At 39.4% G+C, this 25,117-nt stretch overlaps 14 protein-coding genes across 14 annotated transcripts; 6 read left to right on the plus strand and 8 right to left on the minus strand.

Annotated features, from left to right (window-relative positions):
- Positions 1–346: 346 nt before the first annotated feature.
- On the plus strand, positions 347–800 carry RPL40A (ubiquitin-60S ribosomal protein L40 fusion protein; the record flags this gene model as incomplete). The annotated part of the gene is made up of 2 exons (XM_002498238.1): positions 347–354; positions 422–800. The coding sequence occupies 2 exons, from the start codon at positions 347–349 to the stop codon at positions 798–800; spliced, it is 387 nt and encodes a 128-aa protein (XP_002498283.1).
- Positions 801–1,049: 249 nt separating this feature from the next.
- Positions 1,050–4,550, minus strand: SLN1 (histidine kinase; the record flags this gene model as incomplete). The annotated part of the gene is made up of 1 exon (XM_002498239.1): positions 1,050–4,550. The coding sequence occupies one exon, from the start codon at positions 4,548–4,550 to the stop codon at positions 1,050–1,052; it is 3,501 nt and encodes a 1,166-aa protein (XP_002498284.1).
- A 690-nt stretch (positions 4,551–5,240) lies between these two features.
- Positions 5,241–6,752, minus strand: ATG32 (mitophagy protein ATG32; the record flags this gene model as incomplete). The annotated part of the gene is made up of 1 exon (XM_002498240.1): positions 5,241–6,752. The coding sequence occupies one exon, from the start codon at positions 6,750–6,752 to the stop codon at positions 5,241–5,243; it is 1,512 nt and encodes a 503-aa protein (XP_002498285.1).
- Positions 6,753–7,660: 908 nt separating this feature from the next.
- Positions 7,661–9,502, minus strand: PTR2 (Ptr2p; the record flags this gene model as incomplete). Its single annotated transcript, XM_002498241.1, has 1 exon — positions 7,661–9,502. The coding sequence occupies one exon, from the start codon at positions 9,500–9,502 to the stop codon at positions 7,661–7,663; it is 1,842 nt and encodes a 613-aa protein (XP_002498286.1).
- An 846-nt stretch (positions 9,503–10,348) lies between these two features.
- On the minus strand, positions 10,349–12,103 carry ZYRO0G06710g (uncharacterized protein; the record flags this gene model as incomplete). Its single annotated transcript, XM_002498242.1, has 1 exon — positions 10,349–12,103. One exon carries the CDS (start codon positions 12,101–12,103, stop codon positions 10,349–10,351), a length of 1,755 nt encoding a protein of 584 aa, XP_002498287.1.
- Positions 12,104–12,447: 344 nt separating this feature from the next.
- On the minus strand, positions 12,448–13,302 carry PAN6 (pantoate--beta-alanine ligase PAN6; the record flags this gene model as incomplete). The annotated part of the gene is made up of 1 exon (XM_002498243.1): positions 12,448–13,302. The coding sequence occupies one exon, from the start codon at positions 13,300–13,302 to the stop codon at positions 12,448–12,450; it is 855 nt and encodes a 284-aa protein (XP_002498288.1).
- A 1,687-nt stretch (positions 13,303–14,989) lies between these two features.
- On the plus strand, positions 14,990–15,565 carry PAA1 (polyamine acetyltransferase; the record flags this gene model as incomplete). Its single annotated transcript, XM_002498244.1, has 1 exon — positions 14,990–15,565. The coding sequence occupies one exon, from the start codon at positions 14,990–14,992 to the stop codon at positions 15,563–15,565; it is 576 nt and encodes a 191-aa protein (XP_002498289.1).
- A 277-nt stretch (positions 15,566–15,842) lies between these two features.
- On the plus strand, positions 15,843–16,136 carry FMP16 (Fmp16p; the record flags this gene model as incomplete). Its single annotated transcript, XM_002498245.1, has 1 exon — positions 15,843–16,136. One exon carries the CDS (start codon positions 15,843–15,845, stop codon positions 16,134–16,136), a length of 294 nt encoding a protein of 97 aa, XP_002498290.1.
- A 337-nt stretch (positions 16,137–16,473) lies between these two features.
- Positions 16,474–19,107, plus strand: DOA4 (ubiquitin-specific protease DOA4; the record flags this gene model as incomplete). Its single annotated transcript, XM_002498246.1, has 1 exon — positions 16,474–19,107. One exon carries the CDS (start codon positions 16,474–16,476, stop codon positions 19,105–19,107), a length of 2,634 nt encoding a protein of 877 aa, XP_002498291.1.
- Positions 19,108–19,305: 198 nt separating this feature from the next.
- On the minus strand, positions 19,306–20,211 carry DOS2 (Dos2p; the record flags this gene model as incomplete). Its single annotated transcript, XM_002498247.1, has 1 exon — positions 19,306–20,211. One exon carries the CDS (start codon positions 20,209–20,211, stop codon positions 19,306–19,308), a length of 906 nt encoding a protein of 301 aa, XP_002498292.1.
- A 223-nt stretch (positions 20,212–20,434) lies between these two features.
- Positions 20,435–21,106, plus strand: OCA6 (protein-tyrosine-phosphatase; the record flags this gene model as incomplete). Its single annotated transcript, XM_002498248.1, has 1 exon — positions 20,435–21,106. One exon carries the CDS (start codon positions 20,435–20,437, stop codon positions 21,104–21,106), a length of 672 nt encoding a protein of 223 aa, XP_002498293.1.
- A 30-nt stretch (positions 21,107–21,136) lies between these two features.
- On the minus strand, positions 21,137–22,393 carry DDI1 (Ddi1p; the record flags this gene model as incomplete). The annotated part of the gene is made up of 1 exon (XM_002498249.1): positions 21,137–22,393. The coding sequence occupies one exon, from the start codon at positions 22,391–22,393 to the stop codon at positions 21,137–21,139; it is 1,257 nt and encodes a 418-aa protein (XP_002498294.1).
- A 117-nt stretch (positions 22,394–22,510) lies between these two features.
- Positions 22,511–23,383, plus strand: MAG1 (DNA-3-methyladenine glycosylase II; the record flags this gene model as incomplete). The annotated part of the gene is made up of 1 exon (XM_002498250.1): positions 22,511–23,383. The coding sequence occupies one exon, from the start codon at positions 22,511–22,513 to the stop codon at positions 23,381–23,383; it is 873 nt and encodes a 290-aa protein (XP_002498295.1).
- A 120-nt stretch (positions 23,384–23,503) lies between these two features.
- On the minus strand, positions 23,504–24,973 carry COX15 (Cox15p; the record flags this gene model as incomplete). The annotated part of the gene is made up of 1 exon (XM_002498251.1): positions 23,504–24,973. One exon carries the CDS (start codon positions 24,971–24,973, stop codon positions 23,504–23,506), a length of 1,470 nt encoding a protein of 489 aa, XP_002498296.1.
- Positions 24,974–25,117: the final 144 nt, after the last annotated feature.

Below are 25,117 nucleotides of genomic sequence, written 5' to 3' on the forward strand. Positions count from 1 at the left end.
GAAATCTGGAACTTGGAAATTTTACTTCTGAGTAGGGTAATACCTTTCAATTTTTGAGTGACTGTCCCATTTCAAACATCTGTACATCTACAAGTTTTTTGTAAGAAAAATAACTTTTCAAGATTAAAGGCGAAGAGACCGACAATGAACCCAAGCGACGCAAACCGGAAGAATTGGAAAATTCACTACGGGAGTGAGCTACGCACGATGGGCCGCTGGGTAAGCTCTGATTGACACAGTCGAGGAACCTTCAAACTAATACGAAGGGTTTTGACGTAGGTATACCTTTTGGAGCCCCATTTGACAGGTTGTTTTGACTGAGTTGCTGAAGACTTCAAGGTTCGAAATGCAAATGTATGTGAATATGAGATGAAGTGATGCTAGATTATGTGGAATTGATTTACTAACTACTGGAATACAGTTTTGTCAAGACTTTGACTGGTAAGACCATCACTTTGGAGGTCGAATCCTCTGATACCATTGACAACGTCAAGTCAAAGATTCAGGACAAGGAAGGTATCCCACCTGACCAACAAAGATTAATCTTCGCTGGTAAGCAATTGGAAGATGGTAGAACGTTGTCTGACTACAACATCCAAAAGGAATCTACTTTGCACTTGGTTCTAAGATTGAGAGGTGGTATCATCGAACCATCTTTGAAAGCCTTGGCATCTAAGTACAACTGTGAAAAGTCTGTCTGCCGTCAATGTTACGCTAGATTGCCACCAAGAGCCACTAACTGCAGAAAGAGAAAGTGTGGTCACACTAACCAACTACGTCCAAAGAAGAAGTTGAAATAATCTATTTCGCATCACACTTACTTTCGGAGTGTTGTAGTTGTACATGTGTGCGAGTGGGTACGTATGTATTTGGTCAAACTCTATTCTCTGTATACACTTGAGTAATATAATCATATAGCCAAAGATATTTTGACGGTTTAACTTTACTAAGTAATATTAAAACTATATCGAACGTCTTATCTATCAAAAGCTTGAATGTAATATATACGTATTTAACAAAAAGTTTCTAATCTAAATGCACCTTTGGCTCTATTGAGGGTCCTTATTTTTAGTCTCTCTACCTGATGATGATGATGATGTTGTTGTTGTTATTATTGGCAGCAGTTGCTGCTGTTGTTTTTGTTCTTTTGACTGCTGCGGGTCCTGCTGCAACAGTTGTGAATTGTCATTTTCTGACGATTTTGGTTCCTTGTCTTGTTCCTGAGGTTGTTTATCAGGACAGAATTCTTCGATGATCTTTCTTAATTGTGCTCTCTTGATGGGTTTTGCCAAAAATCCATCCATGCCTGCATCTAAACATTCCCTAATGTTACTATCGTCGGCAAATGCCGTCAGTGCAACTATTGGATGTGTGTAGTTCAAATCACGACGTATCATCTTTGTAGATAGAAGACCATCCATTTTTGGCATTTGAACATCCATGAAGATTAAATTGTAATGTTCACCATTTTCGACCAATTGTTTAACTTTATCCAGAGCTTCTTGGCCATCACATACCAATTCGATATTATGAACACCTTCCAAATTAAGCATACGTTTAATGACCTCTTGATTAACATCGTTGTCTTCAGCAACCAAAATTTTATTAATAGTAGATGTTGTGCCCAAATTGGTGTTAGAAGACGCAGTACCAGTACTCTGTAGAAAAGGTCTATCCAAACGAACGCTCCGATCACTGTCAGTTAATTTCAATTGACTCAAACTCTTATCTGATGAAGAAGATTTGGGGCCTACTGTCATGAGAGATGACTTCGACCTTTTGCTCTTTAAAGATTTAGCGATTTTGAATTTAACTTTTCTGTTCTTTTTACTATCTGGATTAAATTCATCTTCAAATGCAGCAGGAATGTCATCAAAATTGATTTCCCTTGTCTGTGTCAATGGGACGGTAAATGTGAATCTACTACCAACCCCTAGTTTTGATTTCAAATCCATTGTACCATTCATCATAGTGGCTAATTGACGGCATATAGATAAACCTAACCCGGTACCTCCGTATTGTCTTGAAAGTGCTTGGTCTCCTTGAACAAATGGTTCAAACACTGATTCGTGTAAAGAGGAGTCTATACCTGGACCTGTATCTTCCACAACAATAGAAATAACCCATTTCTTTTTGTCTTTGACTTCTACACCTAACTCTTCACTAGAATCATCACAAACTTTTGGAGTCTTCTTGAACTGACTGTGGAAAACGGTATCATTATAGGAACTCGTGCTGGTAGAAAATGAAGAAACTTCGTCTGCATCCTCTACATCCTCTTCTCCACCGTCCATATCATCAGATGCTTGTTTTTCATCGGTATCATTCAAACCCGGGGTGGTTTCCGTATCTGAGTGTTTATTGCTTGAATTGGAGGAAGTATCGTTAGGTGTATTTTCTATTGAGAATCGTTCCTTTTCCTCTATTCCTCCTTTATCCTTCTCATCATTACCTTTAGGTTCAGTTCCTGGTATCACATAAACCTTTTTGTGATTTTCGTTTTCACTTCTTTCAGCATCATATTCACCAAGCAAGCTCATATAAACGTTTACCTTACCATCCACAGGTGTAAACTTTAAAGCGTTAGAAACTAAATTCATCACGATCTGTATGATTCTATTTGAATCACCGAAGAGCACCATTGTTCTAATTAAATTAGGATAAAGTGTGATGGATAATCTGACCCGTTGATCCTTCGCTACTTTGCCAAAGATTGACTTTATTTGTAGCGCAACATCTGTAACACTAAAATTCCTTTTTTCCAATTTGGTTCTCTTCAAAACGTTTTTAGAAAAAGTTAACAATTCAGTCAAAATATGCAATAACAATTCACCAGACCTGAAGATTAGTTTTAAACTGTTTTGGATTTTATCAATGTCCCTTTCCTCCATGGAAATGGCTGTCATACCAAGAATACCATTCAATGGTGTCCTTAATTCGTGCGAAATATTGGCAATGAAAACTGTCTTGGCTTCATTAGCGGCTTCTGCATCAATTTTTGCAGCTTCTAATTGCCTTGTTCTAGCTCTGACTCTATCTTCCAACAATGCATAGTGTTGATCCAATGCATCGGTCATAGTATTAAATGTGTCTGTTAATTCTGACAATTCATCCGAAAAAAATCTTCTATAAACGGGGACTCTAGCCTCTATCAAATTAGCCGACGTTGTTAGTCCTTTTGATTTATCTGAAAGTGCTTCATTACCACTACTAGCAATCGAAGCAGCGAGAGAATGATTAATAGAACCGTTCATAGCGAAAAATCCGTGTTGAATTTGTTCACCATGTAAATCATGACCCTTCTCGTTATGATTATCCGTCACACGAGAACGAATTGAACTACCGCAGTTGCTCGGTCTATGGAAGAAAGAACTTCTTCGGCTAACATTAGAGCTACCGGCCCCAGGACTACTTGCTCTCAGACCTCTTCCCTCTGTAATTAATTCAGTAGCCTTTTGCAATCGAACGATTGGCTTTACCGCCCAGTGTGCTAGGGGGAAAGTAACTAGACAAACGAATACACCAATTCCTACCACAGTCCCACTAATAATTTTGGTTAATTTCGTAGCCGGTTCCATGAATACAGCTTCCGATTGTAAAACGACGGCAATCCAATTAACAAACACTACTGAGCATGGTGAATAGCCCACAGCAACCTTCTTAGTGTATAGAAATTTTGTCCGTTCAAGAGCGCCGCCTTTACCTTGCCGTAGAGCGCTGCTTAAGAAGGTACCATTTTTAATGGGAATAGTCTCTGCTAAAATGCTTGATGGTACGCCGAGTGGTGCAAATACAAAATTGTACGACGACAAGGTCTCATTCTGATCATATACGGCGGATAGAATAGCAACGTTCGATTTCTCTAAAGCCGTAGTGTCGTCAAAGACGTTTTTCAAACTATCAGCGGACATGACTATCGTAATATAACCGTAAACGTGAGAAGTTGTCAAAATAATGGAAGGATTGGCAAATATTGGCAAAGACATCGACATTAAATATGAAGTTCCGTTCAAAACTGGATTAGTTAAAATCCCTTCCGATTGCAAAGATGACGGGAGTGGCTTATTGCCCGACAGGGGCATAAGTCGATCCAAAGTACTTTCTGGTATATGGTTACCAGTTCCGTTATTAGTAGCTGAAAGAACTGGTGTAAAAGTTGCATCGTAAATCGTTGCTACAGAGAATAATCCTGATGAGGTTAAAAATTTTTGGATGACATTACCAGAATCTACCCAGTTTGCATAAGTCTTATTCCCGGCCACATAGTTAGCTAAAGCTTCTTGTAAAGTGTCTCTTGATGATAACCAGTAACATTGATAGTACATATAGTTTAAATTTTGATCAATCTGAGTCGATTTTAACTGGGCCGCCATGTAAAGACGTTCAGATCGCAGATTCTTATAGTTATCTGTGAAATAAACACCTGTAGAAACTGCTAAAATAATTAGCGATACAAGTGCAACAATACTGACGAGAGCTGTCAACTGCGCACGGATTCCTAACCTTATGGGGCTTTGGAACTTCCCAAACATCAATTGTCTCATCCACATACTGAAATATTCTTTTTCTTATTTGTCCTCCTTTTTCAGCACCTCATATATAATTACTCAAACACTCTTGCACGTACTAGGTTGTCAGCTATGGAAATCAACTAATATTGTATCTTCCTCTCGTCTCTTCTTGTCTCTTCTTGTTTTTATTTCTTGTTCATTGTAGAACAATACTAATCAACACCAAAAGCGATCGGTGGACAAAGAAATCCTTGATCACAACGCGTTTAAAGAAAGACCGAAAAGAAAGAAGAAAAAAAAGAAATTAGGAATTGAGATTACAATTCAAATTATCAAAAACTGATAGATGGAAACTGTGATTTACGAACTGATCACAAGAATGGATTTGAGCTTGCCAAGACCGTATAAATATACTTTGTGTAATAACCATGGTGATAAAAGTAAATCTATATATTATCCTGCTTAAATCTCCGAAAATAAAATAAAAAAATAACGATAATTAGAAAAATGAATTACCTTGAAAACTTCCATTTTCTAAAATTTCTTTTACCTAACAACTCCATGTCCCAATACCCATGATGTACCAAGTTAAGCACTCAAACTCTATAACTTCTGTGTAAGCTAAGCGATTAGACGATAGTAATAAAATAAAAAGAATAAAAGGAAAAAACCAAATAACGACACTTCCCTCTTCTTTTTTTTTTTCTTTTTTTTAGCTTATCTCATTTTTTATAGCATCACATACCCCAATGCCAATACTCTGTTTGTATGTTCATCAGAAGTTGGCCATTCCAGACAATTTGCCGGACCGATTCTTTCCATACAAGATAAATGTCGACCTAGAAATTGTTTCACAGCCAAATTCCATTGTTTCAAAGCCTGTTTGAATAAAAAAAGTGCGTGACCAAAGGGGTGATCAGAATCCATATCCATTTCTCCTAGTTTAAGCTCTTGTCTGTCAAAAACAAATAAATCTTTACTGACTGATTCAGGGTCAACGGGACCTAGGGGATTAGTAGTTAATGAAATCCAAGTTGAGGAAACTAGATGTGAAATACAATAACCAACTCCAACCCCCAAAGTTAACGAAACCCCCCAAAGAACCCATCTGTTAACCTTTTCATTGTTATGCCTCTTCTTATGAGGTCTTCCATTTCTTTCAGCAGACGTCTCTATAAATTTCTTTTTCTTCCTTTGTAAAGATCTTTTCAACCTTTTACTACCATTATTAGGTTCTTCAGCATCCATATCCGAATTATCAGATACAGTTTTCGATAATTCTTGTAAAAAACGAAACATTCCCAACAAATCCGGTTGATTATTGACAACAACGGGTGGGTACAGCAATGATACTAATCGATTCTTCAATAACGATTCTAATAGATTTCTTACTTGTTGTCTCTGACCTGATTGACAAACTGGTATTACGGGCCTATTCGGATTGCATTGACAGACTCTGTTTAGAAGGGAGACCATCTCTTTTAACTCTTGGAAAACCACTAAAATTCCGGTATATTGCTTAAATTCTGCAGGATCATGAGAACGCGGCAATTCAAACATATGTTGGTATTTTTTAGGGATTGAATGGTAAAATTTTAATCCAGGCCTACCCAGGACCAGAATGCGAAACTTTTGTGTCTTTTGAGACAAAGAGAGCTTTGGCATAATAAATGAATTTGAAGATGAATTAAGACTTTTTGTAATAGTATCGTTATCATCTTCTTCACCGTTACTACCTGTAGTACTGCCATTTTTATTATTATTATTAATATTATTACTGTCTTCCGGTAAAACCAGCGGAATGCCAACGTTCAATGAACGGTAATCTTCTAAAGATTTTGTATGTTTCTGTGGTGGTGTCGCATGTAACTGTTGATGAACTGCACTGGGTGAATTCACCGCATCAGGTTCATCTTCAGAAGTATCACTTGATGATAGAATTCCCGCTGCCGTAGCTTGAGAAGGACACCTTTCTGGAACAACAGATAAACAGCTATCATTTCTATGAATGGTTTGCCATGATTGCGAGATGCTGCCATTACCGGTGCCAGTAGTGCCAGCACAATTACCGACAATATCTGACACCTCTCCCTTCAGCGCCTCATGGGGACGCGTATCGCTTGGTCTCCTTAATAGCTCCAGAACCGAAAGATGAGGATCTAAAATACTTCTTCTCTCTATATCAGAAAAACCACTAATTCCTTTGCCATCACCACCGCCGGTACCTTCAGTACTTGTCATCTTGATCTCTTTTTTTCTTTATTTTATATTGTACCTAATCGATCACTCACTCACTCAGTTATAACAATCGAGTGCTCCTTACAAGCTGCCCGATTTTAGGAGAAGGGATAACGACAGCGCACTTGTATTAGGTGAATAATAGGTTTCAAATACGTCCTTATTCGCTCTTAATATTCTTTACGAAGGGCAAACTAAACCTCTCTTCTTCTTTCAATGTTAATCCTGTAACGTATATATGTGTGTCGTCCAGAAGTTTAACTATCACCTTGCGCCTGTGGTTGAAGGCTTCTTGCACCTGGGGTGTATGTATGTGTGTGTATTTCATACATACGCCCTTAAAGTTGGAGAATCCAACGTTTTTCCTTGTATATATTGCTTGTAATCCGGACAAGTCATCTGCGACGCGGACAAATTGCGTCGTCATTGTCACAACGACAGAGTATACAGGATACATCAATTTACGTTAATTTGTTGTTGGGTTATATCGCGATGGACTATATGTTCTCGTGGGTCTATTTCGGTGTTGATTGCATTTGTATCTATTTTTTGGGCCTCCCTATGCGGTTATTGGAGCAACTTAGGTGTTCTCAGGTTGTTTGAAAGAAAAGTGAAGAAATACGGTGTTACCGTTCATTAAAATCTATCAGCCATTGTACATGGAATTCTTTTGTAGCCTCACACATATTTACACATGTTTATAGGTATTTGTATTTAATTCCGCCCAAGCGCCATCTATGCAATGGTCCGTAAATCCTGCATAACCTATTAGTAATAAAAATTTTGGTAAATACATAAGCTTGGTAAAAAGAAAAACAGTCTATTAAATACAATTATATAAACATGAACAATCAAGTCAAACCTGCCAGTTTAAATTAAGGAAAACGAAGAGAATGAAAAGTAAAAACGGTTTACAAGCTCTTTGGGCTCATATATGGAGATAATTCTCCTTCTTCACCCAATTCTCCGTCATGACGAAATCCTGTAGCTCCGTGGGAACCAATGTGATCCAATTTATCATCTGCACCCGCAGGTTCGAATTCCAAGTCAGAGGTACCTTTTTGTAGACCGTCATCGATTTTTTCCTGATTTTCTTCATAATCCATTGCGTTCATCTCTTCCTCGGTGTCATTCAAATGGTGGAAAGTTAACCAGAACAAACAGCCAGAGATGAATGATGCAACTGCTAAACCAGTAAACATCCATAGGTACTTAGGATCGGTATCAACAGGAGAAAGAGCACAGCCGATTGCGGAACCAAATGCATTTGTCAAAAGGAAGATTGACATAATAAAGGATTTCATGCTTGTTGGCGCCTTTGAATAAGCGTACTCCAAACCGGTGATGGATGCAAAAATTTCCGAAAAGGCGATCAAAACGTAAGCAGGAACCTGCCAGCCTATGTGAATGTTGTTTGGACCATTGGGGCAATCCATTGGATGATCGTAACATGGACCAGTCTTATAGATGAAGTGTTGTAAGACGGCGGCCCAGATCATAGAAGCTGAACACCACATGAAACCAAAGAAAATTTTAGTGATGGGTTTAAATGGTGTGTATCTTCTAATGAACGGATAAAGCCAGTATTCGCAAATTGGGATGAAAACAATTAAAGCGATGGAATCAATTGCTTGAAAGAAATCGTTTGGTAAGCCGTGTAATTGCATTTCACCACCAACACTAACAAACGTACTTGTCATCTGACCATATGGGACCCAATAAATTGGATAAAACATGAAAACTTTACACGCTTTCAAAGCACGTTTAATCTCCTCAACGAAATGATCATTCCATGGGTAATCACGTTCCGGGTGTACACTTGGTTTAACCGCCTCGTAGTCAAATCTGTGTTTGATCAATTGACCCAAAACTCTAAATGATTTAGCGATAACTTTATCACCAACAGGTGGACGAACGTAACTCTTACGCCCCACGAAAAGGACGATAACCGCAATCCAGAAGAAACAAAATGGTAATAGATAAGCGGCCCAGAATCCTTTATGCTCCTCCAATTCCGTGGTTGCAATAACACTCAGGGAACCAATGTTAATCATCAAATAGAAAAACATGAAGACGTTTTGAATGGTAATGTTTGGATCTTCAATAACCCTCTCACCGCGTTTTGTAGTCTTAATGCGTGGTTTACGTTTGGGGAATTGATCTGCGATCAAAACACTTAAATTAGCTTTAATCATACCGGTAGCAATACCAATAAGAACAATAGCTGTAATAAACCCCCCTAATGCAGTGTTTTTAGAATCAACTGAAGGCAAAGATGTAATGAAGAGGATAAAGATACCAACCACATAGACACCAGTACCCACACAAATAGTTTCGTATTTGCCCCAGTAAGTATCAGCGAGCCAGCCGCCAAAAACAGGCGTCACATAACACCAAAATTGAAAGAAATAAGCAAGACCAGTGGCACCTTGAGATTTCAAGTCCAAAACACCGGCAGGATTATCATGCTTACCATTTTGCATATAGTTTTGGAATGGTGCTGAAAGACCGTAGTAAGAAAATCTCTCTGATAATTCTACAATTGCGATAAGCCAACAGCGGAATGGGATATGACCACCAACGTGTCTCAGAGAACGAAGTTCTTCTTCAGTAGGTTCATCATCGTTAGGAACTTCATATTCATCAAAATCGAGTTCTCCCCGTTCATGAGAACCGGAAACTTCAAGAGATTTGTCTTCTATGATAACTTTGTTCTTCTCCGGCCCCGTTATACTAGGTGATGCAGAATTCATTTGTTCGTATACGTTTATGCGTGCGAATAGAAGCTTGGCACGTACGCCGATGTGAAAACAATGATAACAATAATAATGGTGATAAACAAGACGCGAAGAAAGAAACCCTCGAAAGGCGATCCCTGGCGAAAAGGGTCCGGTGGCTACTCACTTTATAGCTTGTGTTTGGATGCCGAGATTTTAGATCGTCATCTAGGGAGGAAAGGAAAAAGAAAGGAAAAAAAAGGAAAGACATCAGAGCTTGCATCCATAAAGGCCGTATGACACTTCCCTCCTGACACATTTATGCGGCTATCAATATGTTATCAGTATTTTATCTTAATCTGATGATACCACTCAATAGAGCAAGTCTCGAGAAATATGTTGAGGAACGGCGTCAATATGAAAGATCAGTAACTATGTACGCAGCGGAGACTAGAAAGGCTGTTGTTCCACTTTCTGGGGGAGAATGATTGGTAGTAAAAAGGAGAATAAGACCCTGGTCAGTAATGTTGGTCATACAACTGTTACCTGCGTGACGCTAGACTTTCCCAATTGCGGTATGGGAACGAAAAAAAACTACAATTAATGGCAGCCTTCAGGCAAGATATGGTCACTCGCTACTAGTACGACTACTACCTCTATTCGAGCTGTACTCACTTTTGAATGTATTTTTTTTTTTTTTTTTTTTTTTTTTCGAAACATTTAATAACAATCTAATCCATTACTATAAAACACACAAAAAAAATGTAACAAACTACTTACTAGATATCAGCGATCTCTGGAAGAGCTGCTTGCTATCTTAGACAATACAGCCCTCTGCACCACCCACCATGGGATTTGCGTCTCGTTGCGCTGGCAATTAGTTCATCCAACAGGAGAAGTGCATGTGAATGCATGTGCAGTATTGGTCTGATAGGCCTGGATAGCTCCCGTAATTGCTGAATAAGAACATAAGCCGCAAGTAGCGAGTGAGGCAAGGAAAAGTAGAAAGAGCGAACACTTGATCAAAATACGGCGAGTGCCTCCGTGTGCGATAGCACGCTTCCACCTCGACAAGTTGCGTAAATACGAGTCAGCTTTTTCGACAGTTAGGGTCTTAAGATCGAACTTGTCGGCCAATGACGCATCTTGGCGGCATAATAGGCAGAATCCGAATAGAAATGGGAATGTGTATGAGAAATTTAGAATGCAAAAAGCACCGACGATCTGAACGAGGGCGCTGATAGATGGGATAGCTGTACCGAGAATATAAGCGACTGCCCAGTAAGCAATCACAAAGAGTCCCCACGCGATTGTTCCCTTGCGCGTGGTAAGGTGGGGGAAACCAAGATCGGCCACCAAAAAACCCTGGTAGATAACTTTGATAGCCACATTACCGTACAATACCATAGCAATCAGACCCGATACGATAGTGAGTACATTGCCTGCATTTTGTAGACCCACGGAGGCTATGGCTTGATTTGCGGTCACATAACAGAATTGTCCATTGTACGTATACACGAAAAGTCCGTAGAAAAGGTAGACCACCAAAATAAGACTTTGCGCACAGAGCATACCTTTCCAGAAATCCATTGGACGCTTCATTTCTGCCATAACTTCGCAGAAAATTGTGGCACCACCCCAAGCAAAAACCATATTGTTCATACCCGCAATACGATCACCAAGACTACCGGGCGCGATAGCGTGCTTCACAATTGGCAGCGGGTTGAAGGTATCAGGATAGTAATATGGAGGCCCTTTTCCATATTGTTGAAAGATACCGTAGTAAGGACCTCCCACAGCAACACCTACCATTGTGCAAATACAGATTGCGATGTTCATCCACACTGCGGAGTTCGCAATGTGGGCGAATTTGCCAAGAGAGCTAATCTGACCGGCGATCATACATAGGAGAGCCCACACTAAAATGTCAACGGTAAAACAGAAATTATCTTTGCCTCTGTTTACAATCAGCATTTGTGACACTGCTTGCGCAGTACTCAATAGTAGCAAACCACAATTCAATATCATTTGGATAAATTGTAGAAGTCCAAACGGATACCGGAACCAAGGCGCTACAACACGGGAAGCCAGATCGGAGAACGTGCGGATCGGATAATTGTTCGAGTCAACCTTACAAAAGCAGTGGTTAAGTAGCCAACCGCCGCACGCAGCAGCGATACCGAAAACTACGTAGAGGATAACTCCAGGCACGTAGCCCATCTGCGAAATGGCATTAGGAGCATTGGATGGGCCCAGAATATCTGTAGTGATTAGGAAGAACACCGAATATGCCTTCGCTATGCGCATCATCCGCTGCGAATCTAGCTTCGTGGGTGACAGATTGCTGTTAGCGTCCGTGTACATCTGTTCCCTCTGAACAGCATAGAGGCCATCGTAGTCTTTTGACCTCTCATATTCACGCTGGATATCAGCGTAGTGAGAATAAGCTTGCAGCGGTAACTGGCGTGGCTGCTTGCGATGTTCATCAGAAATGATCTCACGGCCAGATACGTCTACATATTCTCCTTTCTCATTATCAGAAGTCTTTTGATATGCATTTCCTTTTTCCCCTTCTTCATAAGGACCAGAGGTGTCCGGCGACAGACTATGACTAGCAATAGGGACGAGTTTCGACATCGTCAGCAATACGGTATTCTCTTTTCTGTCAAATGGAGAGCCCTATTGAGGTTAAGCAGAACTATAGTCTTGGTATAAAATGAAGATATATGCGTCTCAAAAGAAGCCTTGTATGTGTAAAAATATGAAAGTAATAATAACGAGCAAAAAAAACAAAAGAAGGAAAACATTCTTCCAGATGACGGCTTCTAGTTACAAGAGTCTGATGGCTATCCGCTTTATAGCTTGTGATTCGATATCGAGATTCCAAATCGTCATTGAAAGAGAAAAAGAAAAAGAAAAAAAAAAAAAGTCAACACAATTTGCAGCCAAAATGGCCGTATGACACTTTTTTCTTGACACATTTATGCGGTTATCAAAATATTATCGATGAGCCTTACTCCGTTCACGTAAACAGCGCAGAGCACCACGCAATTACTGTGCACTGTGTCAATCGGTTTAAGTTCGGGAGTACACAGCTCAAGATAGTCAATTTGAAATTGGCCGCTCGTCAGACGTTGCTGCCACGATTGTTCGATCTGTTCGAACAGATACTCTTTTTTCATTCCCAGTGTTGCACATTTGGCTGCTTTGAGTAATCCTTTGTAGATATCGGAAGCAGCCGATCTTGCCGAGGGCTCCAGATAAGAGTTTCTGCTCGAAAGTGCCAAGCCATTCGGCTCCCTCGCTGTCTCGACGGATTCTATTTTCACACGGAGAAAAAGACCTTCGCAAAGCGCTCTCACTACCGCAAGCTGCTGCCAGTCCTTCTGGCCGAAGTAAGCGGTTCCGGGACGCACTAGCAGTAATAGTTTTGTCACAACGGTAGCGACCCCTTTGAAGAAACCAGGTCTAGTGCGAGCCTCGAGCCCTTCAGTAGCCCAACCCAGTTTCACATCTACAAAGGGACCCCTTTCCCGTCCCAGCGGATAAATCTCACTAGGTGAAATTGGAGCAAACAGGCATTCAACACCGAGTTTTTCCAGTTGTGCAGCATCGCGGGCGATGTCTCTTGGATAAGTTTCTAAGTCTTCGGTAGGGCCGAATTGAGTCGGATTGACGAAAATCGAGACAACAGTATGATCATTGTTGGCAATCGAACGACGCACCAATGAAAAGTGACCTTCGTGTAATGCCCCCATAGTGGGGACAAACCCAATAGTGCCGTCAAGAGAGTCACGGTATTGCTCTAATTGACTAACGGTAGTGATTGTAATCATTGACGTAACGTTCTGTAGCTCCTAATCGGTGTGTAACGAATGCCAAGCGTGGGGTCTAGCTAATGAGATAATTGCTGTCTATAATGCGTAGTCTGATATAGCTTGAAACGGCGATTTATGCCCTTATTCAAGTATTGCTCAGTCCAGAATTAAGTTCTTATTTATTTTTTTTCTTCTTTCACACTTCACCTCGTTCTTAGTGATCGATCTAGGCCGGAAGCGGAGTATCTGATAATTTATCGAAGATTCTACGGCGATAAACGAGTGCGCTCGGTAGACCACGTAGCGGGAGATGCGGGGGTAGGCAAGGCGTAGCCCCAGATAGAATCGTGGGGAGGTGAGAGAGGGGTAAGTGTTTAAAGCGGGTGGCTACGCTGCGGTACGGGGAGTAGCAATTGTCCAACCGGTTGGATTCCAACAGAAGTCTTTCTAGGGCGGGTAATGGTGATGTGGTAGTAACGCGAGATAGCCGCGGAGGGGAAGTATAAAAAGGAGATGAGCGCAAAACAGCCCTGCTCTTTGGTATGCTACTTTGAGCGAGCCAAAAAGCAGCAGCCTTGGTTCGATGCTGGCTGCAACACCAAGCATTTCTCTCATGCTGACACACGTCGGCGGCTTGTTCTTTTAAAAAAGAACCAAAACAGTTCTTACTCGCTACGCTCGTAAACTATGCCAGACGTGAAAGTTAGTAAACGATGCCAGTCCAAGTCAACAATGCCTACCTTCTAAGATTACGAGCGTAGCGAGTAAGAACTGTTTTGGTTCTTTTTTTAAAGAACTAAGTGTAGGTGTTTATGTATTTCGGGTATAGTAAGGAATAGGGCAAGATGGTTTACTAACGCGCGGAAGTGTAGTCCACACAGTGTGTTGTTAGCACGGAGTCTTACGTGAGACGTTTTTTGGTGGCTGTACTGCCTTGCAAGACGCTGCGTATAGACGGTTGGGATCGAGTGCTCGGTTTCTTACATTTCTGTCTGCAGCCAGAACGCATTGTAACCAGTACTTTGTATTTTGGTTTTGAGATAACGGAGTGTTGCAAGAATGTGCAACAGAGATACCAACTGCGTCAAATTGGGATTCTTATAGCACTTGCAACCAAAGGAACAAGGAGGAAAAAGAAAGGGTCGACCGAGCTTCAATGCACATCTTGAGGATCTGAAGAAACTGCATCGTGGCAGCCATTCGTTGTTGGAAACGTATGAGAAAGCGCTACCCGTTTCTCAAATGAATTTCTCACGAACATGACGCGCATTACTAAAAATGCTTTGAAATCGACTCCGAAAGTACTCTTGGGAGTGCGATAGGAGAAGTGTACACATAAAATATTATGGTAGTTGGCAATGCTTGTACAGTAGATTTACGTGTATCGAATATAGACGTCAAACGACAACATATTGAAAAGTTGATATCATTTACACTTGGAAATGCTTCGTGATTCACTTATATATTGTCATATTCCATTTCCATGTTTACAAGAAAATTCTTTTTGACAACACTTCGCTAGGGTAAAAGAACTTGTTCAACTCTATCGCACTTTTAAACATAACTTACTAAAAGGCTTAACCGTTTGTAATTCAGAGTAAGAAGAATTGAATTCTCATTAAATCAATACAACTGAACTGTATAGGGAGGTATCATCTTTTTGTGTATATATAGACAAGAAATTCAGTTACCGAAAATAAGCATCATGACGTCTACATTGCCTCTACACATGTACATTAGGCCTATTATCTTGGAGGACGCCCAACAGGTTATTGACTTAGAAGCCAGAGGTTTCCCACCTTCTGAAAGAGCATCACCACAAAATGTTGAGTTCAGGCTGAATACATGTCCAGAACTATGCTCAGGTCTATTTATCCGTGAATTCAACAGCGATACAAAGGAAGTTCAATCTGAGACGTTAATCGGACATATCATGGGTACAAAGATTTCACGTAATGGGTTCATCAGACTGGAAGACATGAAATTAACGCACAACGAATCAAGCGACACTATAGCTATCCATTCTCTAGTTATTGATAAAAACTATCAAAAGAAGAATCTGGCTACATTACTTCTAACAGATTACATTCAAAAATTGAGTAACCAAGAAATTGGTGAGAGAATTGTAATCATAGCGCATGAGCCTCTAATTCCATTCTATGAGCGTGTTGGGTTCAAAGTTCACGGTGAAAACAGGGATGTGATCAAGGATCCCGAGTTTGCAAGCTCCAAATGGATCGATATGGTTCGTGAATTGGTCAAGGAGGAGTATGAGAATTAAGGGCTGAGGCGATGAAGAGAGGGTTATAGCGCAGCAAGCGACGTCCTCCCCTAGCGCTCCTTAACCTTTAAAGGCAATTGGTTAAATGGGAAACGAGGGAGTAGCAAGTCAAATTACACATATATAAGGGATAGAACAAGAGGAGAAAGAGAGAAACAGAAAGAGAATTTCCAGAGACACGTATAAGAGAGCGACGCACTGTATCTTTACTTTAGTTAATAGCGTTAGTTTAATTGTTGTACGTCAATACAGTAGCACTACATTGGAATTAGCAAAAATGTTGAGTATGTTCTGTAGGACCCCAGTTGTATCAAGAACCTTGCAGCAACAAGGTAGTCGTGCATTTACCAATACAGCTTACAGAGCCCTGCCACATCGTAAGGACAATCTCACTGCTGATGAACAAACAGAGCAAAAGAATTTTGATGATAACCAGGCAAGATTAGAGGAGATGGAGCACTCTCGCACCAAGGACGTCGACTACACCCATCAAAGAAGCGAAGCAGAACTTAGGAAGATAGGTGAAGATGCTCAAGTCGAACAGAACAGACCCGATGACGGTGTTTATTAAACAGGGCTGCATTTAAGCAGGCATCAGCAGGCGCGAGTGTATGGTCATAACTGGTATCACAGACATCCTAGCATAAGTGGTACGTAAGTACATATTTATCTATTTTATCTTTAATATTCTAAAAACATTGTGAAGATTTTGATCTGCTTTGTCTTCATCTTTAGACTCGTAGTCTTGTTAACGAGCCACTCGCCCTTTTTATCGTTATTAAAAGGGCGGACTGAGATAAAGCTGAGTAAACTAAAGGGATCTTAAAGAAGATTCAAAAACATAGTTGATTCATTACCATTCTCGTTAGTTAGATGGTGAAAAGCATACAGCTAGAGATTGCATTAGGATGTCGAGTTCTAAGCTGCGTTGTAAATCTATTTCAAAACTATCAAATGTGGCTGAACAGTTTATGATTCAAGATTCGAGATGTGGGCCTGGGGCTCGTGTAATGACTCTTTTGCAAGTATGTTTAGACACCTTAGAGGCCTATAAGGATGAATATAAGAAATTGAAAAGGAATGATGAGGTGTCTCAAGAACAAATCTATCATATCTACGAATCTGCATATGTTTATTATAAGATCGTACACAGTTTGGTTCTTAATAGAATACCGAATCTCAATGAATTCCATCAGGTCAAAAGGCGCTCCAACACAAGTGATAAAAAATTGATGGAGATTTATAATATGTTGGTTAAAAGTTTGCTCTATGACGAAAAGATCAGTGGCGTTAAAACGTTTATCAAGGAGCATTCTTCTGATATTGATGAAATTAGTAGTGATAAAGAACTGAAAACCGGTGGTTTTATTTCAGCAAAGGAGTTGGAATTTTTGCTTAAATCTGACGATCGTAATATTTTGCTAGTGGATGTAAGACAGAGATCTGAATTTGAAGAAACCCATATTAAAGCCAGTAATGTCATTTGCATCGAGCCAATATCATTTAAGAGTTCCTACACAGATCTGGAATTGGAGAAAAAATCGATGATTACTTCACCAAATGTTGAAATTGATATTTTTAAGAGGAGAAATGAGTTTACGTTTGTCATTCTATATACAGATGGCAATAAAGAAAATGGTCACCATAATTTTTACATCCAACAGGAAATGGTGTTATTAGACTTACTGATAAACAGATCATTTGCCAAACCACTTCATAAGGATGTTAAAATTCTAGTATTAGAGGCAGGAATCTCTAGTTGGAAATTTCATGGTGGTAGTTGTAGTAGTAGTGAAAACTTCCAAGGAAACCAAGACAGCGGCGCTATCTATATTAATGGTAATACTTCAGGTTTAAAGCTGCAACAACTGCCAAAATTGACGCCTAATATTAGCTCCTCGATGGATTCTTCAATGAAAGATATGATGAGATCAACTTCGCAAGATCCAAGTAATGCCGGCTTTAATTTACCTATACAGCAAAGACCACCTGGATCTGCAAACCTAATAAACCCCTCTCCCTCTGTATCTCCTTCTCAATTGCCACTTGGGTCGCCACCTTTGTCTCATCATCCAGACATGAAATTCGCCAAATATCCAACTACTCCACAATTAGCCGACAAAGATAATGCGAATGACAGTAATGGCACTGCTAATGGTACTGCTAATGGTGGTAGCAGTGCTGGTAATGGATTGCCTACGTTCACCAATGTTTCACCTATAAATTCAAGAGCGGTTGCGCCTGCACGTCGTACCATTGCGTCACCCAACCCACCAAGCATTTTGGTGGGTAGTAGTGCAACTAATGGTACTAGTGCTAATACTAGTACCAATCAACCTTTATCAAAACCTCCAACCCAACCATTACCAACATTGCCGCAATTACCAACACGCTCATCTAATTCACAAAGTTCATTAACACAGACAAAACAGTACGATTTAGATTTTACAGTTGGATTAGAAAATATGGGTAATTCATGTTATATCAATTGTATCATACAATGCCTTTTAGGTACTCACGAATTAACGAATATTTTCCTCAACAATTCTTATGAACGTCATATCAATTTAAACAGTAAATTGGGATCCAAGGGCGTTTTAGCTAAACATTTTGCCAGATTAATTCATCAAATGCATCAAAGCGCTGCATTTAAAAAGTCAGATAAAAATAAAGCTGTTAGACCCTATGAATTCAAAATGGCTTGCGGTTCGATAAATTCCCTTTTTAGAGAAAGTGGTCAACAGGATTCTCAAGAATTTTGTCAATTTTTGTTAGATGGATTACATGAAGATTTAAACCAATGTGGTGGTAATCCTCCATTAAAAGAATTATCAGAAGAAGCTGAAAAAATGAGAGAAAGATTATCGATGAGAATCGCGTCTTCCATTGAGTGGGAGAGGTATTTGACAAGAGATTTCAGCGTTATCGTTGATTTGTTCCAAGGGCAATACGCTTCGCAATTGAGGTGCAAAGTTTGTAATCATACTTCTACAACTTATCAGCCTTTTTCTATACTAGCGGCCCCGGTACCTCACGCTAAAAGTTGTTACTTATTGGATTGCTTCAAGGAATTTACAAAGTTAGAACAGTTGGAAAAAGATGAAGAATGGCTATGTCCCTATTGTAAGAAAAAGCAACCTTCGACTAAAAAATTGACAATCACAAGGTTACCGCGCAATCTGATTATTCACTTGAAAAGATTTGATAATTTGTTGAACAAAAATAACGTTTTGGTCAATTATCCATTCTTTTTGGATTTAACTCCATTTTGGGCAAATGATTTTGACGGGAGATTACCACCTGGGGTTACTGATGAATTGCCTTCAAGGGGTCAAGTTGCACCATTTAAATATAAATTATACGCAGTTGCGTCACATTCGGGTAGCCTTTACGGTGGTCATTATACCGCTTATGTGGATAAAGGCTTGAACAAGGGCTGGTACTATTTTGATGATACCGGTTATCGTCCAATGAGAACTCCAACGGAATGTATCACATCAAATGCATACGTCTTGTTTTACCATCGTGTATACGGTGTTTAATACAAGAGAATTTAAATAAATAATTAATTAATGAAATACGGAATATATCAAGCGGAAAAGAAAATCATGCATGCATTCATGAATTTAAATTTAGCTGGGTTCAGATAAGATCAAGACAGTTTTAGCCAAGTAAACACCGTATTAATATATAATAACGTAGATATCGCTTTATTATTATTATCATAATTTTAAATTAATTCATTCCCAATCGTCGTCGTCATCGTCGTCATTTTCATTGGCATTTGCTCCCACTTTACCAGTCTTGGATTCTTCATTGCTAGTTTGCTTTTCCTTTTTAATATTATCGTTGTCAGCAGTATCTTCTTTCTTAATTATGACAGGTTCCTCGTCTTGCTTATCATTATCGTCTTCCTCTTCATCCCATGCAATTTCTTCTTCCTTATTAGTTTCCTTACTCTCTAGGATTTTCCTTCTAGTGGTCTCCATTTCTAGGATTCTCTGTTTTTGAGTAAAGTAGATATTCCAGAAATCCTTGTAAGATATTTCTTGAGGAACGATTCCATTCATTAGATTAGCTAAATCCATATCTTTTTCCAAAATTTGAGAAATTTCTTGGGTCTTGGAATCTGCATCAAAATCCTCAGGTAGTGAAAGCTTGTTATTCAAATATAGTGATTCATCTGTGGAAAGTGTTTTCAATTCAGTCTCAGTTCTATTACCACCAACAACAGTTTTAGAACTTTCCTTATCAGTTCCCTTATCCATATCCTCACCTCTTTCTTCACCTAATTGAACGATTTGTTCAAATTTGTTGCCCAGATTATTGGTCACATTGGACCAAAAACCTGGATTAGAAACCTTCGTCCAATAACCCTGAGCAAACTTTTCCACATTTTGTAAATTTGAATCCAATTGACCTAAATAACGTTGTGTCTTTTCTGACACTGCAGGATCCAAAGGTAAATTGAGCTTCACGCCATCTTCGGCTTCAGCGACAAAACCTTTAAAAGCCTTGGCAGTTTCGTCATACCTTTTACTAACTTCATCCTCTAACTTGTTGAAAACTTTCTCTGTCTTCTCATCATGATCTTCCGTCTTATGGGGATCATTTGCTAATGCTTGTTCTTCATAGAAAAACTCCATTTCCTACAGATTGATTGATTGATTTAATCTTTTTGAGGTTTGACTACCCTTATAAGTAGTTCTTGTATAAATGTGTTGATTTGAGTTTGTTTGAAGGTTTGTTTAAAGGTTCATTTCTGTAACTGACATGGATTTACTTTACTTGAGCTTTCAACGGACTTTAACCCATCACCAAAATAAAGGATTAGAGAGATAAAAAATAAGGGCACCATTGAATGACTGGATGACGTCGTTAGTAGCACCATTACAGTTTAACATAGTACAGTTTGACTTTTACAGGGGGTCCTACCCTAGAGAAATCAATCTGCCGTTCCTCAAGAATCTCAGGTTGAAATATATACTCTCACTTACGCCTGAACCGTTGACTAATGATCCAGTAATGGCAAAATTCTGTGATGAGAATGGAATTGAGAATATCCACATTCAATGTTGTAAGAAGAAAGAGAATAAAGATAAGGATAAGGATAAGGATAAAAGTACACCCAAAGTTAAAAAGAAGAAGAAACCTGTTCCAATCGAATACTCAGTTGTTATAGAATGCGTTAAGTTTCTCATTGACAGGCGACATTATCCATGTTATATGCATTGTACTAACGGTGAATTAGTTACATCCCTGGTAGTGGCCTGTCTAAGGAAATTCTCATATTGGAGTACGGTTTCAATTTTAAATGAATTTCTAGCCTATAATTCGAGCATTAATATACATGAACGTAACTTTATCGAACAATTCCATTCAGAAATTGAGATTGATAACTTAAACCTAAAAGATAAAGTACCATGGATTAGTTTACAACATGTCGGATGGAATAAGGAAGATAAAGTACAGAATGCTGAAATTACAAGAATTAATAGCGTTCCTGGTATGTTACCCAAATTAAAATTTCATAGTCTTTAATTTTCTCCTTTTGTCTATCACTATTACTATTTAGCCAAAGAGAAGGGAGGCTGCTAATTCTGCATTACCGTCCGTTTGATCCAAAGCATTAATCGCCTCAGATCTCGAAAACCCTAAATCTGTCAACTGTTTGATGTTACTCTCGTCATGGGATTTTGGTCGGTTCGCCCTTGCAGCTGATGGTCTTGGCGCAGCTGGCGTAGGCGCTGATCCACCAGGTGTAGCCCCCAGTGTTTGACCCGGGCCCTGTTCTGTTTTCTGTTGGTGTGCCTCTGGAGCTTGAGCTGTAAATGCCTTTGGTATCTCTGACTCACCAAGAAATCTAGTCTCGACACCCGCAATTTTCAACGAATCCTTACCCAAATCGATTAATGCTTGATGTCTTTTTAACATGTCTAATCCAAGCAAAAGATCAACTTCAGTGTCCAACACAGTGAAACTGCAGGGAATAAATTGAGTTTCAATTCTGACTTGAGCTTGATGAATTCTACCGATAATTTTACCTGTTCCTACACCACGAGCTTCACCAACAAATCTTCTATCGATTAATCTGGCCAATCCGGTTCTTTCGGCTAATTTAGTTGACATAATCGTTGCTTGAGCCCCTGTATCGACAAATGCCTTCACAGGGTGACCGTTAATTTCTAAATGTATGAACAACATGTGTACAGTAGTGAACATTTCAGGTGTATATTCTAATGCATTTCGCATTTGTTCATCAATTTCCTGTTGATTTATCAATTCTGCGATCTTTTGTTGGTTTGAAGGGTCATCAGGATCGTTCATCAGTCTTGCATATTCCTCCTGAGGAATGCCAAATGGATTTTGTGGACCTGAATCAGCACCGAATCCATATCTCCTCTGTAAAATCAGAGGCCCCAGTCTTTGTCTGAATAGTTGTTCATCTTCAATCATTCTATCTATCTCAGGAATCTGCCACGACAACTGTTGTCTCAATGGTTGGTTACGAAGCAACTCCTGTCTAAACTGTTCCACAAAGGCATCGTCACTCATAGAATCTGCATTAGTGGCACCTGCACCAGCTGCAGAAGCTGTCACCTTGTTCCTTATAAGCAAAAGTTCGTTGTCACCCATCCCAATAGCAGTTAAAGACTTAGTATCGTTAGGATCCAGTAAAGTTACACTGTGGTAAAGATCATGTTTTGAACGGTCAAAACCACACTCTAGTTCAATCAAGGCCACTAAATCTGGTAGTGTCATATCATCACTAACTTCTAATGGTCCGTAGACTTCTTCATTAGTTTCATTCGATATCGTTAAATTCATATTTGCCACTTCACTTTGTACCTGGGTGTGTGTTAAAGGTTTGTTCTTGATATTAAAACTAGAGTTCTTCTTATGTAGGCAACATAAATAGTGACATTACTAAGGAAAGTGGCGTTAATGAAGAGACCCTTGGAAACAGATGGATATGATGAGAATGATGATGAAAAGGAAATTAGCGGTGGTATAGTTGCTAGTGTTATACCTGATGAGTTTTTAGAGAAGCATTCATCAGAGTTCCATAAGGCTTGTAGGCACATTATGAGGATTGATAAATCTTTGGTAGAAATAATACTAAAAGGTGATTTCCCACTATTTTTGAAAGATAAACGTGAAGTGGATTTCCAGTTTTACTATGATAAGTTGGCGAGTGCTATTATTTCTCAACAGATCAGCGGTATAGCTGCCAAGAGTATTAAAAAAAGGCTAATAGACTACTTTGGTGGTAAGTTCCCGGCGTTTGGAGAGTTACATGATGAGTTAGTTGATCCTATCAAGAGGCAAAAGGTACAAGCTTGTGGATTTAGTGCTAGGAAAATGGAATACCTCGAATCATTGACGAACTATTTTTGTGAGAAGGAGAATTCAATTAAAGATTTATTTGCCAATGGTACAGATGATGAGATCGTGGAACAATTGACTAAAAATATTAAGGGGATTGGACCTTGGAGCTCAAAGATGTTTTTACTTACAGGTTTATCTAGAATGGATGTCTTTGCTCCGGATGATTTGGGAATTGCAAGAGGATTTTCCAAATATCTATCAGATAAACCACTGTTGGTGGAAGAACTTAAGAGAAACAGGGTTGCTGCTAAACGTAGTAAAATTAAACACAAGAAATTAAACTGGGTTATTTATGATGATGATCTGATGGAGAAATTTGCCGCCCAATTTTCACCATATAGGTCGGTTCTAATGTTCATACTTTGGAGAATGGCAGCTACAAATGTGGAAGCTATGGCCAATAATGAAAAGGAGTTTGTCAGCAACTAAAATTGTATAATTGGATAAATAAAGAAATAAATAGTTGTTTTTTTTTAGGTTAATCACAGGTAGGGACTAGCACTGGTAATATTTACATGAGATTGAAAGAAAAAAAAATACCAATGTTTTTCACTTCAATTTTGGTTGCTTAGCAGCTTCAGCTAAAATTTTACTGCCGCCCTTCCTCAACTCTTGCATGTGTAAACCGTTGATGAGAAGTTTCATTGGGATTCTTGGCTTTCTTAGTTGAGCTGCAAGCAGGATGGCACTTGTAAAGACCGCTAATGCACCCGCTTGATGGGCAGATGCAAGAGGGATAGGAACTAACCAAAGTAAAGTGGTGATACCAAGTCCAACTTGTAAGGTAACTAAACCCATCATTGCCTTCAGAGTACGATCGGCGGCCTTAGGAACTATATGCTTCTTCTTAACACCGTACATGTGTAAGGCAAATACTGCGCCAAAAGTAGCTATACCAAACAGTCTGTGGTTCAGTTGGACTGTAGTTGGATTTTCCAAAAGGTTTCTCCACCATAAATCACTCTTATCTTCTTTATGGGCGAAATTAGCATCCATCAGTTCACGTTTAGGCGGTATCCAGTTCTCGCCCATCTTGGGGAAAGTGTTGTAGATCCATCCAGCATCTAAACCGGCAACCAGAGCACCAGACATCGTTGTACAGAATGTCAAAGCTAAAATACCAAGAGACATTCTTCTCAAGGGACGTAGTAATGGATTATCAAGAGTCTTAAACGTTTCAAGAGCCTTCGCAGGATCTTTAACGAAATTCTTTTCTCTTAAAACTTCCAATCCAGTCCAAATCATACCCAAATACAATAAAAATGCACATCCTAGGTGTGTTGCCAATCTATAAGGTGACACTGTAGGTTTAGATTTTCTCTCGTCCAAATCATCCTGATCTAAACCAGATTTAACCATCCACCAGCCAATAAATCCTTGGAATCCAAGCAAGAATGCCAATCCAAATAATCTTCTGTTGACTCTTGCTGACGTCTTTCTAGCTAGCGCAAAATACGCTGCTGGTAATACGAATACAGCACCAATAGCACGACCCCATAATCTGTGAATCCATTCCATAAAGAAGATGAATTTGAATTCGTCTAGGTCAATGGAAGAATTGATCTGTTTAAACTCTGGCGATTCCTTATATTTAGCAAACTCTTCTTCCCATTCCTCTTGGCTCATTGGGGGTAACGTACCAGTTACAGGCCTCCACTCAGTAATACTCAATCCAGATTCTGTCAACCTCGTTAAACCACCTAAAACGACGATACCAAATACCAATCCAGAAGTACCTATCAGCCAATAACCAACCCATTTTGAAGAATTGATCAACCTTTTGGGAGGTTGAATCGATGACGGAATAGCCTCTTGGGAAGCGGTACTACTATTCAATGGACGAGTAGAAGAAAAGAATCCTCTGCTGAATCCATTAGAATCTAACTTAATAGCATTGAAGTTAGAATAAGATCTCAAACTCGACCAATTTCTACTGAAATTGAACCTACTATTTGCTAAAAGAGGCCTACAGCTAGGGAACTTGGGCCCAATGCGACCTAAAACACTCCTCAAAAGCATCGATCAACGACCTAGTCAGCTATAAGGAGGTTGTATTAGACGTTGTACTGCTCGAGATGATATGATCTTCGTATATATAAATTAAAGTAGTACATGATCACCTGAGGGCCGAAGGATTTATCGGCGACCGGGTAAACTCGAAAG

Source organism: Zygosaccharomyces rouxii (genome assembly GCF_000026365.1).
Source record: "Zygosaccharomyces rouxii strain CBS732 chromosome G complete sequence".
NCBI classification, from domain to species: Eukaryota; Fungi; Ascomycota; class Saccharomycetes; order Saccharomycetales; family Saccharomycetaceae; genus Zygosaccharomyces; species Zygosaccharomyces rouxii.